At 36.6% G+C, this 14,564-nt stretch overlaps 1 protein-coding gene across 2 annotated transcripts in view; it reads left to right on the top strand.

Annotated features, from left to right (window-relative positions):
- Window positions 1-14,564, top strand: part of SLIT2 (slit guidance ligand 2) — a 344,854-nt gene that overhangs the window by 295,163 nt on the left and 35,127 nt on the right. For both annotated transcript variants that reach the window (XM_040625101.1, XM_040625100.1), the window contains 3 exons: window positions 4,749-4,873; window positions 5,013-5,110; window positions 6,394-6,533. In XM_040625101.1, coding sequence (XP_040481035.1) covers window positions 4,749-4,873; window positions 5,013-5,110; window positions 6,394-6,533 — 363 coding nt within the window. The remainder of the gene's footprint in view (window positions 1-4,748; window positions 4,874-5,012; window positions 5,111-6,393; window positions 6,534-14,564) is intronic.

Raw genomic sequence — 14,564 nt, 5'->3', positions numbered from 1 at the left:
CAATAAATATTTGATAAATGAATGACCTACTGATGGAATGTTGTTAAAAATATGCATTTGATATTAATGCTTAAGAAATGCAATCATGTAATGGCAAGCAGAGCTTAGGGTTTTGGGGTTTTAAATAAAAACCTCCTTTTAGTTAATTATGCCCAACATCAAATACCCCCTACATTTTTCCTGGGTTGTCTTTGATGTACCTTTGACTTTATACAAGGGAAGAGTTAGAGGATTCTCTTATTTGACTTAGGTTTCCAAGGGATGCCAGAATGAAGGCAGACTCAGGGATATAGTTAGAAATTTGTGTCCGGAGCTTTTAGTAATAAATCAAAGTGAGAATGCAATTCTCAGTGGGTGGTGATATTGGTGTCAGGTGCGTAGCTAGGGATTTCAGTCAAGTAAGCAAGTCTGCCTACAAGCTTTAATGGATTTGAGGTCCAGCAGTTTGTCTGTTAAAGATTAAAGTAACTGGCAAAGACAAATTGTTAACCAAACTTTTGGCTCATTTCCCTCTGAATTATTAAGCTAAACACACTTCCAATCCATAGAGCTGATGCTAGAGGGCTCTCTTAAGTCAAGACCAAGTCTTAAATCAACCTACTTATCCTAGACTGCCCTCCTTCATTTCAGTGACATTAGTAAAATCTGTATTCCTGAAGCTAGATTTTTTTTCCCTTCTGTGGCACACATCTTATAAGGGCTATTGTATTGGCAATAATTTAAAATTTCTTGAGACTAGTTAACTTTGGGCAAGTGGAAAGATTGAAGATTGGTGAGGTTGTATCAGCTAGCAAGCTGTACTCCCTAGCCAAGCAGCAGTGTAAGAACAAAAACTCTCCTTCTTAATATGAATGTTTCTGGTGGTTGTCCATGCCAAATTTACAAATCACAGTTGCAGTCCTAAGCACATAAAATCATTAACTCTAGGTGTTGTTACCCAACGGATCATTATCTCTCAGTGCTCCGTACCATTCCCCTCCTGATTCTGATAATAATAGTCCCTCTACTTTTCCCAAACTTCAGCATCTCCTGGTATAGACAGAAGATAGTGAAACCTATAATGAATGAGTAAATAGCAAGCTCTAGCTTGCCTTTGTCTGTGCTAAAATTGGAGCAAACAGACAGGGGAAGACTTCCTTTCTCCTTCTCAGTGAACCACTCAAGTTCCTCTCAGCTACCTACCTTCTTTGGAGGTCTAGGGAAGACTGTGAGAACTTGCTGTGGCTTCTATGCTTGTTCTCACTGTATTCTGTACTCAAAACTCACGACCATTTCATTGAATGCGTAAAGCAACCCACTGAGATGGTTACCATTACTCTCTAACTCCACACTCTTATTAACAAATCTAGATTACTAACTTAGTTTGATGGACTGCAGATTCTCTGTCCAAGATTACTTGCATTATGATAAGAGACTTGTGTAATTCCTATTCTTGGACATCATCTTTCATCTGGGAATAATCAAGTGTGCAAAATTGTACCTGTGTTGGTTTTTTCCTAAACAGCTGTGCTAACTAACTCTTTTACCATTTTGCTATGATTTCAGCAACCCTCTTCAGCTCTGATATCATCTCCTTGTTATAGAAATGAATTAAAGATGTCATGCCCCTTGAATAAGAACTTTGCAGGAAAGGGATCCCAGAGAAAGTATCCTGGGCAGAAAATAAATCACAAATTGAAGGCAAAGAGAAAATAGAAGGTAGACTTAGAAGAGGAACGATATATTGGTGGGAAGATGAATGAGAGGAGAGAGCCAGATACAAGAGATATAATTCTTAGGGCTTAGAATATAGAAATGAGCAGATTTAGATTAACCAGATGGATGTAAAAAATCACATTATAGGAAGGATGCTTAGTTAGGAGGAGTCATAATCTAAATAAGAAAATAAAATAAGTAAAAAATAAAATAAATAAGAATTATATCATTTTTAAGATATTTGGGGGATATTAGAGACTATTTGGAATTGCTATAACTCATAAACATGGTTTGAATTACCCTTCATTCAAACTCAGGAACTACAAATAAGAAATTATCTATGAAGCATTGACCCTAAAAGAAGGGTTTGAAAAAGGAAAAGCAGTGTAGAAGGGTAGCTGTGGTGGTCAACTTTACGAACCTGAAGAAGTTAGAACTCGGTATTTTAGAACTAAAATCCTAATTTTGATGCCACCAAAACAGTTTAAGAAATAGATCAGGAAAATCCTGTGCATGTGGGAAAGGTGGTTATTTTTATTCCTGTAGCTAAACTGAATATGGATGAGGGGGCAATGATCTCATGTGGTTTACCCATAAGAATTCCAGGTAATGAAGATAGTTGAGCAGGATTAATTATATAGGAAACCAAATTTGGTCCTGAAAAAGACGTGGAGAAGTTAGTGCTTATTGATTAATATATTAGATATAGTTCAGTGGGTGTTTATTAAATAAATCTTGGCTCTGTGCTAAACTGGATTACTTCAGTCTGGCAACTTTGCTATCTGCATACTCTATTACATTCTTCGAAATGTATTTAATTGGTTTTCTTGCAACAATCTCTGGCTTCTCATCTAAACAATCAAACGTAATTTTTGAAAAATGTCACATTCCACAGAATAAACATAGAAACTGCAAACCCTGAACTCCTCTATTCAAACCGCAGTCTTACAAGGTTGAAAGCACAGAAATAGACCAAGAGACAATTTTTCTCAAGGTCTTGGGAAGTGGCCAGATGAGTGTTTACAGTCCTCGTATTTGCTGATGTTCTGTTTTGCTTGTGTACGTTCTGAGCTGCTCCCCCCATGCCTTTTTTCCAAGTTAGACTCTTCTCTCTTCGACCCTCGCTGAGGTACCCACTGCTTGCTTTTCTATTGCAGATTCCAAGCATGATAAGGTTAGCAGACGCAAGGCTATTTTTGGTGGGGCATTATCTTAATTTAACTTATTGCTTTGACTAACTGCCAGCATTTATTTCTCCAATGTGCCGAAGAGCTAAAGTTACTTGGTAAACACGTTGAGGAGGGGGAGAGAAATTAAATGTCTCTGAGCATCACGCTGGTATTCATCCCAGCAATTTCCCAGCTGTGATTTGATACAAAACTGCATTAGTTCCTCTGGTCGCCAAGAGAAAATGAAGGGGACACTGGCAAGGCCTTTCTAGTGACTGAGGTGTCCCTAGAAGTCAACACCATCCCTCTGTTAATACAGTCATTCCCAGAACTGTCGTTCATTTCCAGATGGTTAAAAAAAAAGATATAGGAATTTCTTTGTAGAAAGATTTCAGGGTTTTTGTTAATAGAAAAACTGACCAACACAGAACAGTATCCTCTTTTGGATTTCACTCCATAACCATTATATGAATGTGGACTGGTGTTTTCCAGGGTAAGGGATACACAGATATGAAGAATTCTTATGCCTACCATGATAATTCACATTCTCTTTCTGTTTCTGTGAGTACACCAATAGCTCACAAACACAAACTCCAATCTGTAGAAAAATCTGATGAACGATAGTTTATATGAGCAGAGACCCTATCATTGTGGGTGGAGCTGCCTTAGAAGGTTGGATCAGCGGTAGTGGGAGGAGGGGCGTGCTGAACAGTCAGCTCAGCTAGCTTTGCTGGGAGTTACGTGGGATGAACTATCCAGCTGGAATTATGGCTGCTTGTTCCAGTGATAATAAAGAACTACAGAGATATTGCTGATGACAGAAACGTAATGAATGTTTACATTATCAAACACGTGCATTTTATACATATGAATATGTCACCCTGATACTGTCCTCATCAGTTGCCAAGAGGCAGTCTGATGTGGTCAAGAGTAGCTGCAGTGGAACGTAATTTTACTGACGACAGTATAGTTTCCACATTGTTAGCCATTTATGGAAGGAATATGTACAACCAAAGGAAAATGGCTGCAAATGAATCTGCCTTTAATCTAGACCTTTCATGGATCAGGAGATTTTAAAAGTGTGTATCCCAAAAGGTGAGATTGCAAAGTGAGGATTATTTCGACGCTATTTTCTTCTCAGAGCGGAAGAAACAGAAATCTCACCCACCACATGCCTGTGCTGATGTGTTAACACACTGAACCAAAAGGCTAGGAGGGAGAATATAATGGAAATTACATTTTTGGTTTATTTCCAGATGCATGAAAGTGGCACTGTTTTCTATCTCCTGTATGAAAGTAATGCTACTGAACTAGTGATATCCGGGCAGGTGCATACTACTGTATTTTTAATTGCACTGATATATTTCTATTTATGCATTAAACTTACCCACACATCCCCTCATCCCCTCCTCCCAACACACACACACACACACACACACACATACACACACACACACACACACACACACACACACACACACAGAGTCCTCTTTGGGATCAAAGTTACGCATTTCCATGACAGATGACTGAGGTTAAGGTGCAGGCAATGGCCATGGAATGCATCCACACAGACTAGCCCATGGGGAGATTGACCCAGTGACACTGGCGTCACTAACATCAGATCCTAACCACTTAAGCTCACAGCCCATAGTCCCACTCTGACATTGGGCACTCTCACCATGCCTTTCAATGACATGGTCTCCTGTTGCATTCTTGAACGTCATACAATGATGCTGATTTCTGTTCTATTCATGGAAGAGAAATACATATAGATATGTGACCAATATTTTTGATACGAAATCTGTTATATTAAGGCATTTAAATAATTTAAGTGAACGAAAAATATAAACCATCAGTTTCCTATACTTTTTAATTAATTTTTAGGTCCTGTGGATGTCAGCATTCTAGCGAAATGTAATCCCTGCTTATCAAACCCATGTAAAAATGATGGCACCTGTAACAACGATCCAGTTGACTTTTATCGCTGTACCTGTCCCTATGGTTTCAAGGTCAGTAGAAGCTTTTGAGGGAGCCCCGATCTGAAAACATAGCTTTCTTCGGTGGGTCCTCATTATTCTATGGTGTTTTCTCTCTGTACTAAGATCTCCTTTATTTACACTTGACTTTATTTGGCCATTTCTTCTCTAGGGTCAGGACTGTGATGTCCCAATTCATGCATGCATCAGTAACCCATGTCAACATGGAGGAACTTGCCACTTAAAGGAAGGAGAAAAAGATGGATTTTGGTAGGTCATTAGTCTATAATATTCTGTCTGTTGCATTGGGGCAAGAATAACTAAGCAAACATTCATGTTCCTTTTCAAATCAAAGGGTGTTATTCTTAAAAGAATGCCAGAAATTTATTCATCAGGACAATATGTATTAGTCCTTCTCAGAGATAATTGTAATATGGAAAACAAGTGGAGACTTTACAGTATTCTCAGCTCAGGATGCTCTAAAATCAAGAAATTTTTAAAACATGCACGTGCATGCATTATGATTCATACAGTCAGGTTAGGTCAAGACAAAGTAGCAGCTCTGTTATGCTAATTAATAGCCAATGGTGTCCCACTTCAAGTCGTGTATTCATCTGTTGCTTTGTGTATTGCTTTAACAGACAGTGTGTAATGATAAGATGTAGGTCCCACTGAAACAGAAAATTAATGATTCATTTCCAGGCCACAAAATGAGTAGACAAACATGCCGTGAACATTTTTAATCTGGAGTTATTTAATCATACAGTACAATTACTTCAGATATACTTCATGAATTATGAAATAGAGTTCTTATTATGACAGTAATAATTTCACATAAGAATGTTAATCTACTACAAAGCTGGTTAGAAATACCACTTTTTGTAATAAGTATTCTTCAATTCTGCAGTCTGTTATGAAATGGTCTCTTTTTCGGTCATACTACTCAAAGATTATTGTGATTCCTGTCAAGATCAAGTGTACAATGTCTTATTGTCATTGAAAAATTGTATTTGTTGAGACTTAATGAGAACATTTACATTTTATAATGACAAGGAAGATGTAATTTTATTTTCATATTTCCTTTTTGTTGACATGGAAGACTTCATAGCTAGGGTAGGAGGTGTCGTGATTTTTAAAGTCAGAACCAGTTCCTCCTCATTTACGAGCAGAGAAGCATGAATTGTTTTATTAGAGCACAAATTGAGATTAAGATACCTAGGGCTATAAACTTTGCTTGTGTTTTAGACCTGCGAATACACTGGATTTATTGACTTACAGGACCATCGGGCCATTTGCCATCTTGCAGCCAGCATAAATTTTCTTTTTTTCAAATTGTTACTGATTTGGGGGATACTACCTTAAATTCATGCTTACTTCATGTCATTTAAAAGCATCTTAAAATTCAATTTCTTACAGTTTAAACCTCTGTAATTGATGAGTGTGTTTAGCTTTTTTCAATTTTTGGACCATACGGTTTTAAAAGGCAGCACAAACATGGTTTGTTTGTTTGTTTGTTTGTTTGTTTTTTTGCCCTTTCTCCCCCTGGTGTTCAGGTGTATTTGTGCTGACGGATTTGAAGGAGAAAATTGTGAAGTCAATGTTGACGACTGTGAAGATAATGACTGTGAAAATAACTCTACGTGTGTTGATGGAATTAATAACTACACGTGCCTTTGTCCACCTGAGTACACAGGTAGGAAGAGTAGGAAATTCTGCACCATCAATAGTGTATCTGTTTGAAAGCATCACTGGCAATGTGCTGTATATGTGTGGTAAGCCATTGTATTATTCAATAACTGGTAGGTGTTTTGCAAATTAGATATAATGTGAGTACCAAACAGTTAAGAGGGTTTTGGCCGCCAAATGAAAGACCAAGCAGGCTCAGAACACAGGCATCTACCTCAAGTCATGCTATCCAGCAGAAAAAGAAGTTATCATTCTGAAGCTTTTAGTCTCACAGTTGCATAACGTTTTTCACGCAAAGCATTTCTCCTGTGCAAACCAACCCACCAATACATAGGTGAAAAGGGGGGCATTTTTTTCACATAGTCAAAACGTAACTAAGCATTTGCGATTACTTGTGTCCATCTGTGTTTCTTCACTAGTGAGTGTTTTCCTCTAGGAACTCATGTCCTTCAAAAAAAACGTAATCAGGAAGATATTGAGCACTTTGGGTAATCATATAATTATCATCTTTTTTTTCTGACATTTTATATCTTGGGGTGACAAATTTCCTAAGTCTTTGTGAACTGGTAAACTTCCCTGCACAAACCAATTTGCTGTAAAGGCAACGTCAAGTTTAGACCTGCCTGTTATGTCAGAATATCTGTTTTGATTGATTCTGGGGGCTATGAATAAGAAGCAAAACAGTTACAATCTTGCTTCTGTAATAAACCACTTCATTTTACAGTTGATAGAGAAAAGGAGAATGTTACACATTTTATTTGTAAGAAAAGATGGGGAAGTAGATTCTGTCACTCTATTCAAAATTACCATTTTTATTTTGATGGGTATTTTTTCCTAACCATATATTTCCTTACAATTTTAATCCATAGGTAAAAATATCAGAGGATAAAATAACTATGTAGATGACTGAGGTTAACATCTCTAAACATGAAAAGATGAGAGCACATCTGTATGATTCACTTTCCCAGGGATTTGTCAGAATCACATTGAAATTTAAGCTTTTATGGAATACTCAAACTCTGCATTTTAATAAGTACTTTTCTTGGTGGGAAAATGCTAGGTAAAATAAAAGTGTTCTGTTTTGACATCCCAGATCTGTTTGAGTGCCTTCGAACCTGTCTTTTCCATGATATGTTTTTTTTTTTTTACACAGTGAAGCATATAATGTAATATATTAAGTTTCCAGTAGAAATGTGAACAGGTTGTATCATAATTGTTCTGTTATGTATATGCAGCCCTTGGACCTCTGAGTGGCTAGCTTGAATTCCTTGATATTGCACATTAATAAACGATAACAGGTATACTCAATAGGTACCCATCCTAAAACCATTGTTAAGGGTAGGTGCTACATACCTCTCACATTCACACTGATATTACTTGTGTCACACCTCAGAGACTTGCCCTTGGCCTACATGCAAGATTCTGAAGCCCTTGGAGCTGCCCTGAGAATCTGAGTTTTATTGGCTGAGCTAAGTCAGACTTATACAAGAAGCCCGATGTTTGCACTAAAATCTATTACCTCGTACCTTCTTAGGATGGAGTAATTCTGTTTTCCAGTCATTGTCCTAATCATTATCGAAAGGGCTTAATTCACTTAATTTGGAACCTTTTTAAAACTACACCTACACTGACCTGGACAAATTGGACCCAAGCATTTCAAGCATGCTTGGGTTAGCCAATGTGCTCCTGAGCATGGAAACCGAGAATTTCTCTGTATCCCCTGATGAAACCCTAGGCTTGAAAGCACTGTGTATTCAGTTCTTACACACCCACTTTTATGATAATTTACATCAGATGGCAGACTCTTCTCGGTTGGTTTGGAGGGGTCCACCTGCTTTGGCTTTCGATTTGCTGTGTTATTCCTAATCCATTTCTTTTGAGTCTTGTCTTACCTCCTCTCCCTTCATTTTCCAAGCTTCCTTCCTACACCTCTCCTCTTGAACACATTTTCTCCATCCCAAGTGATTCAGTTCAATGCCTCTTCCTCTGAGAAAGATCATGAAGCCTCATTTCCCTCTGTCAGATCTTTGAAACATATCAAAAAACCCTGAGGCTTAGTAAAACCACTTTTTAGCCGAACTGTGACATCCATAACAGCCATCATGTGGGAATCTGCCATGACTATCTGTCCAGAGTCATTTGGCTCTCAACAAGAACTGAGACTGACATGTTTTTAGTCATAGCTATTCCAAATACTGGTTTGCCTTAATTTGGGCAAAGTGTAAACAAAAACGTTAAACTCAGTAGAAAGCTCACAGTACGCGGTACATGAAGATATTACCACTGTAATAGGGCTGGGTCTTGTGGGCAACAAAGAGTTTGACAGTTTGGCATTAGAGCAGATATCTATATGAGGCACATTTGTAACCCATCCATTAGCTGTAGTATTTTTGTTCATATGAGAAATGAGCTCACTTACAAAATATCAAGCAACCATCTGTAGATTTTGAAATCAGTGGCACATAAGTGGCCTTTAATTATAGGAAAGCATCAATGGGACTCTAGAGTTTCGTATCATGCTTCATCCAAGTCTGTAGTAAGGGAGGATTTTTTTTTTTTTTTATAATGCGGCTGTATTGTTTTAGATTTAAGATTGGAATCTGATTAATGAGTAGGAGACCTGGGAAAAGAAACCCCTGCTGTGCTCAGGGAATATAATCATGTTGTCATTGCTTAAAAATCACTCAAGTCGTAAGCTGCTTTTCTGTTTGGAGATGTTTTACTCTATACCACCAAAGGCAAACAATGAGAAAGGGAACAAATAAAACTTCATGGGAAAAGGTTGTAAGTTATTATGGTGAAAGGTTTTATATTTGGCACCTGTGTCAGGAGTCAGAAATGGACATAATGTTGTTAACAGAGAAAATTCAGAGATCTGAAAGCAGTCTGACAGAGAACTCACGATGTGATGGCAGGCTATAAAACAGAGCTAAAAATACCCAAAACAAAATGAACCACCATTGGGAAATTAAATTTATTTAAACCCTGGTGACCAAAACATCACAGTAAAAAGTTATTGATTTATTAAAGGAGAAAACTCGCTGTTCTTTCCTGCTGCAGGGATTGACAACATAAATTTTAAGGGTCAATACTGTTTTTTATTATCTAATCCTTACTGTGCCTTCCCCACCCGAGCTATCAAAACTATTCTTTTCTACCTCACTCAACCCATTATCTTTCCTTCTAGTTGTATAATATGAATGTTGGTTGCTAGTATTTTTCAGATAAGATTAATTTTTGGGAAGTTTAGTTCACTGTGATTTAAATTAACCTTACTATGCTAAGGATTCAGGAAGTAGAACTCTGGAATTATTACACAGATAATTTAAAAATTCACTCTAGGGTTTTAATTTTAGCTTGCAAGATTGTTTTTGTTTTTAATCATTCCTATGTCCTTCCTAAAAACAGCACATATCTTGGAGCTGTATTTTCAAGGAATCCCTCAAATTACATAAACTCAAAACCTATAAAAGTGAAAATTGTCAATATTTTTTTCATCACTGCAATGTTGACAAACTTGACACCTGTTCTGACACTCTGGTATGAACTTAGGTGTTGAATCGAAAAATATGTTTTTGCAAGTTTCGTTAAGAGTCAGAACCCTGGATCAACTTTGTCAAGATTATGTTTTTTAACACTGTTCTCATGGGACTGTATACAAAGCTATCACAAAATGGATCACCATAAAAACCACAGTAGTATTCATGGGATCATATAAACTCAGTGAATGAAAGCTTCCATACAAATTGGGCAAGTAAAGACTTAGAATGTATCCCGTCAAAAATATCCAGACGGTTTTAGTTTTTCCATTTTGTACCATTATTCCTCTGTTTTCCAAATCTCCAATGCCCACACACAAACCATGAAGTGCACATCTTAAAAAGTAGAGCTACTGGTGGCTAAATGAACTGGTTTAGACACAGACCTCTCGCTCCCTGTGATGGCGTTGACCTTTTGCCTCATTTACTCCATGTTTGTGCGTCTGGCCCGGCTGTAGGTAAGAAAGCTAAGCCTTGCTTCAGTTTGCTCTCCCCCTCGGCTTCTCTGTTGTTACTGCTGTGCACTGCCTTCGTGTGCTCTGCTGTTGTACTGCAATGTAAAAAGTCTTTTGTCTCTTCTGTCTTTGTCGCTGCCAGCTGCTAATCTGAATGAGGTGGAAAAAGGTTAGTTGCCTTTTAAGTCTATTATGATTTTCATTTTAGTTTCCCTCTTTCTTTTAAAGCTACATAGATTTCATTGTGTGTACGTGGTAAAAGGAATGTTGGCAAAATCTGAAATCAATATGTCAAATCAGTCATTCGGATCCTTGATATATGGATAGCTGTGCCAAACTCTATAAAAAGGGCATCTGAAGTGCACTTTATCAGTTTCTAGAAAGCTATGACAGAAATTCTCTGAGTGGGAAGAAGGGGTGGCTAAAAGGAAAGACTAATAATTTCTACTGTTTATGTGCTTTTACTTTTTAAAGATAATACAAACGAATTATTTTTATAATGAAAAACATAGGTCATTCAGTACAGTAGATAGGGTATAGATAGAAAAATTTTTTAAATAGTGGGAATTTTCCTATAACTTTAAACTAACATCTTTAGTAGTTTGAAACATGGAAAACATTGGAAGATGTGTATACGTTTGTTAAAACATTTTATAAAATAAATATTACAAAGCCCAAGAGGTTGATTTTTAGAATCACATTGTCAAAACACATCATAGAATGCCATGAGTATTAGGCAGTATTTTAAAATCATAAAAAGAGCCACATCTAATCATTGACTTCAACATGGTCCATATAGCTCCCCAAAAACATCAGGGCCCAGGAAAGGAAGTCCTAGAGTAATTACAGTGATACGCATTTCTAGGGAATTATCGTGAAATCTTTTTGAAATTCCACCTTAAAGATTCAGAATTATTACTAATAACATTGGATTTTTACTTACTCAGCTGACCAGACATCTTCGTGCGTCCCATGCAGGCATGGCATTCTAAGAGGAACACAATATGTGCTTGTCTTGACATTTCCGGTTGTATGCAAAACATTTGCAGTAGGATGATAGGGCTAACATGGAATACATTATATAGCAGCTGTCTTTGTCTCTGCGTACTAAGGTCTTCACTTTTTTTTTTTTTCTGTTGCTTTATTCAGGTGATATGCTGTGTTTGGTTACTTGCTACGTACAGAGTTAAGTTGAAAAACATGGAAAAAATGGCTTTGTATTTTTGAATGTTAAAATATAGCCTGTGCAGTTCTCAGGGGATTAATGAATCCAATACTATTCTTGGTCAAATGTCCTCTTTTCTTTTTACAAATACTAAAGCCATTGGTGGTCTGGGACAGGGATGTTTAAGGTTTGATTCTATCTCAGAAACACAATAGCAATTGTTCTGTTATAGAACTATGTACTTAAATAGTTATATATACTCTCAGGAACAAGCTTGGCAGTGTGATAGTGTTTTAAATCACCCTGTGGTTTCATATGTTGACTAAATTTCATGCTTATGTTTATAAAAGATGCCTTCTATTTCCAAGAATCTGCTCCTGACTGAATTTGCTTGAAAAGCAGTCAAATTATTCTCTATTTTTTAATCTGAAACTAACTAAAAATTAAATTTCAACTTCTTTATAGCAGAGAGTACCTTTCTTAACTAAAAAGAAACTCCATAATTAAGTGACATATTGTTAATTTAAAAGAACGCTGTAGATTTGAACAATAAGGATTTAAGCAATAACTTGTATAAAATGAGAAAACATTAACCCAAGGTTACTTAATTTTTAAGTAGGGATCCAATTGCAAACCAATGTCTAACTGACCCCAAGGCATGCATTGTGATTTTGTGGGGGGTCCTTCCACTGGAATCAGTCCCTTCTTCTCTACTGCTGTCTTCCAGTTGGAATCTTTTCACATCCTATAGTGGTTTTGCCTAATCATTCATGGTAAACAAGCTCTTCTGTTGTCTCTTCAGCTTGCTGTATATAATTGTCTTTTATGTGCATTTGAAAAGAGTAAAACTGTAGCCATAAAATTCAGGTGCAGTCAAACAATCTATCTGCATGGAAAAATAAAAGAAAGTGCCTAATCAATGCCTGCACAATTAATTATTTCCCCTGATGATTAGGCAACCTTCCATCATGTAGGGCAGATGGGGTACTGATGAATTTGCGTAGCTAAAGGAAAAAGCTCAGGTTTCTTATCCTGGCACTAATATTATCAACTCTGGAGCTCTTGCAGTCTCCACCCCCCCCCCCCCCGGGAAACAGAGGTAATGACATCTGTCCCACTTCACATAGGTGTTTGAGAATAACATGGAAGAATGTGTGGGAAAACACCCTTACAGTGTTAAATTTCTATACTTCAGAAATACGAGGGGCTGCCATTCTAATGGCATAAGAATTCTTAAGGGAATTTCGATAGAGAAAATCCTACCTAAAGTAAATTATATGTGTGAAGGAAATTTCTCTCCCCATATTTTTCAGTACATCTTTCTCTAAATTATTATTTTGTAATTCTGTTTTCCATGCACATTTCAAATAGAAAGACTTTAGAAATGTCTTTAGTTTTCTTTACCCCCTTACTCAACTTTGAAGTATAAGGAAATATTGAATGCTAAAGAACTCTTGGATTTCACTATTTTGGTGTTTTTGGTTTTTTTGTTTTTTTTTTTTTAGACTTTGTGTATATTTTTAAATTGTTATGATCTTTTAATAACAGTGACTCTTTCTGCTATTAATTCTGCCTCAAAATGTATAGCACTTTATGTCAAAGTCAATATAGCTGCAATCATGCTTACAGTCTGTTTTAACTAGAGAGAATATTCTGGAAGCCTAAAAAGATAATGAGGTTTGCCTTTATCTTCCTTTCAAAGCCTTCTTAAATTTCAATCTCAGAAAACATTTTAAAGGTCCTATTTGCTCTTTAGTTAGTAGGCAGGGCCCATTGAGCCCAAAACAACAGTTTAGCTTAACCAAGCCTTATTCAATCTAATTTGGATTTATTTATTTTGAAAACAGAGTTAAATATTTCTATGTTTTCAGTAGTTGTTGGAATTGGCTACATTATTTAGCCCCAATGTTCCAATGAGGAAGTGCTGAAAAACACCTCCTTTTTCGTTTAGTTTGGGGAGAGGTAAGTTTTTCATTTTAAAAATGCAAAAGATATTTATTGAGAAAATACCTTATGCAGAACACTGTGCTAAGCATCAAACATGATTTTGTCAAATGCATAAAACATATTAACCTGTCTACCAGGCTAACTGTTTGGCTTTGTTTCTTCACTTCGAGTTCAGTTTGGGTCAGTTATTTCAACCGTACAAAGCCATCCTCTCTAATATCCCAAGAAAGCAGCATAATCTAAGTAGATTATTTACTATTTGATAAGTAAAAACAGTCTTTTCTGAATGAAGGTTAATCAAACTTTCTGGCAAACAAAGCCTTATGGAGCAACCCATTTCATCTTATTTAGGACAAAAGTGAGAACGTAAAATGATTTTTTTTGTTTGAAACACCTTATTATCCACAATTATAGAATATTCTCTTGAGTCTTCCTATTTTGAATTATGATTAACTTTATCTCATGAGGTTACTCTGTAGCAATGTACCCCTTCTGCACATGGCCCATTTTGCACACCTTTTACACCCAGGGGATGTTTATCAGTGACTATTGGATCTTCAAGAACTCATGGCCCCTCAAGATCATTTCCTTATATAGAAATATAACCAGTGGAATTAAGTTTAGAGAAATGGGGAGGATCTGGGTAGTTTATTGATCATATTTTGGAGGTCAGTGAACTTTCTAATTGATAGGATGAATTTCAGTATAGTGAATATAAATAAGAAAGCATCATATTATTAAAAAAAGATCCTCAGAAAGAGTTGACTATTTAGAAGGAAGAAAGGAAGGAAGGAAGGAAGGAGGGAAGGAAGGAAGGAAGGAAGGAAGGAAGGAAGGAAGGAAGGACAACACACTCTTAGTGATTAATAAAGTCAATTATTACCATCATCATTGATAAGGATACTGAATATTCAGATTGGAGACGAGGCGTC

This window comes from Ursus maritimus, unplaced genomic scaffold, assembly GCF_017311325.1.
Source record: "Ursus maritimus isolate PB19 unplaced genomic scaffold, ASM1731132v1 scaffold_8, whole genome shotgun sequence".
Classification (NCBI taxonomy): domain Eukaryota; kingdom Metazoa; phylum Chordata; class Mammalia; order Carnivora; family Ursidae; genus Ursus; species Ursus maritimus.
The sequence above is the reverse complement of the archived record's forward strand: the minus strand, read 5'-3'. Positions and strand labels throughout refer to the sequence as shown.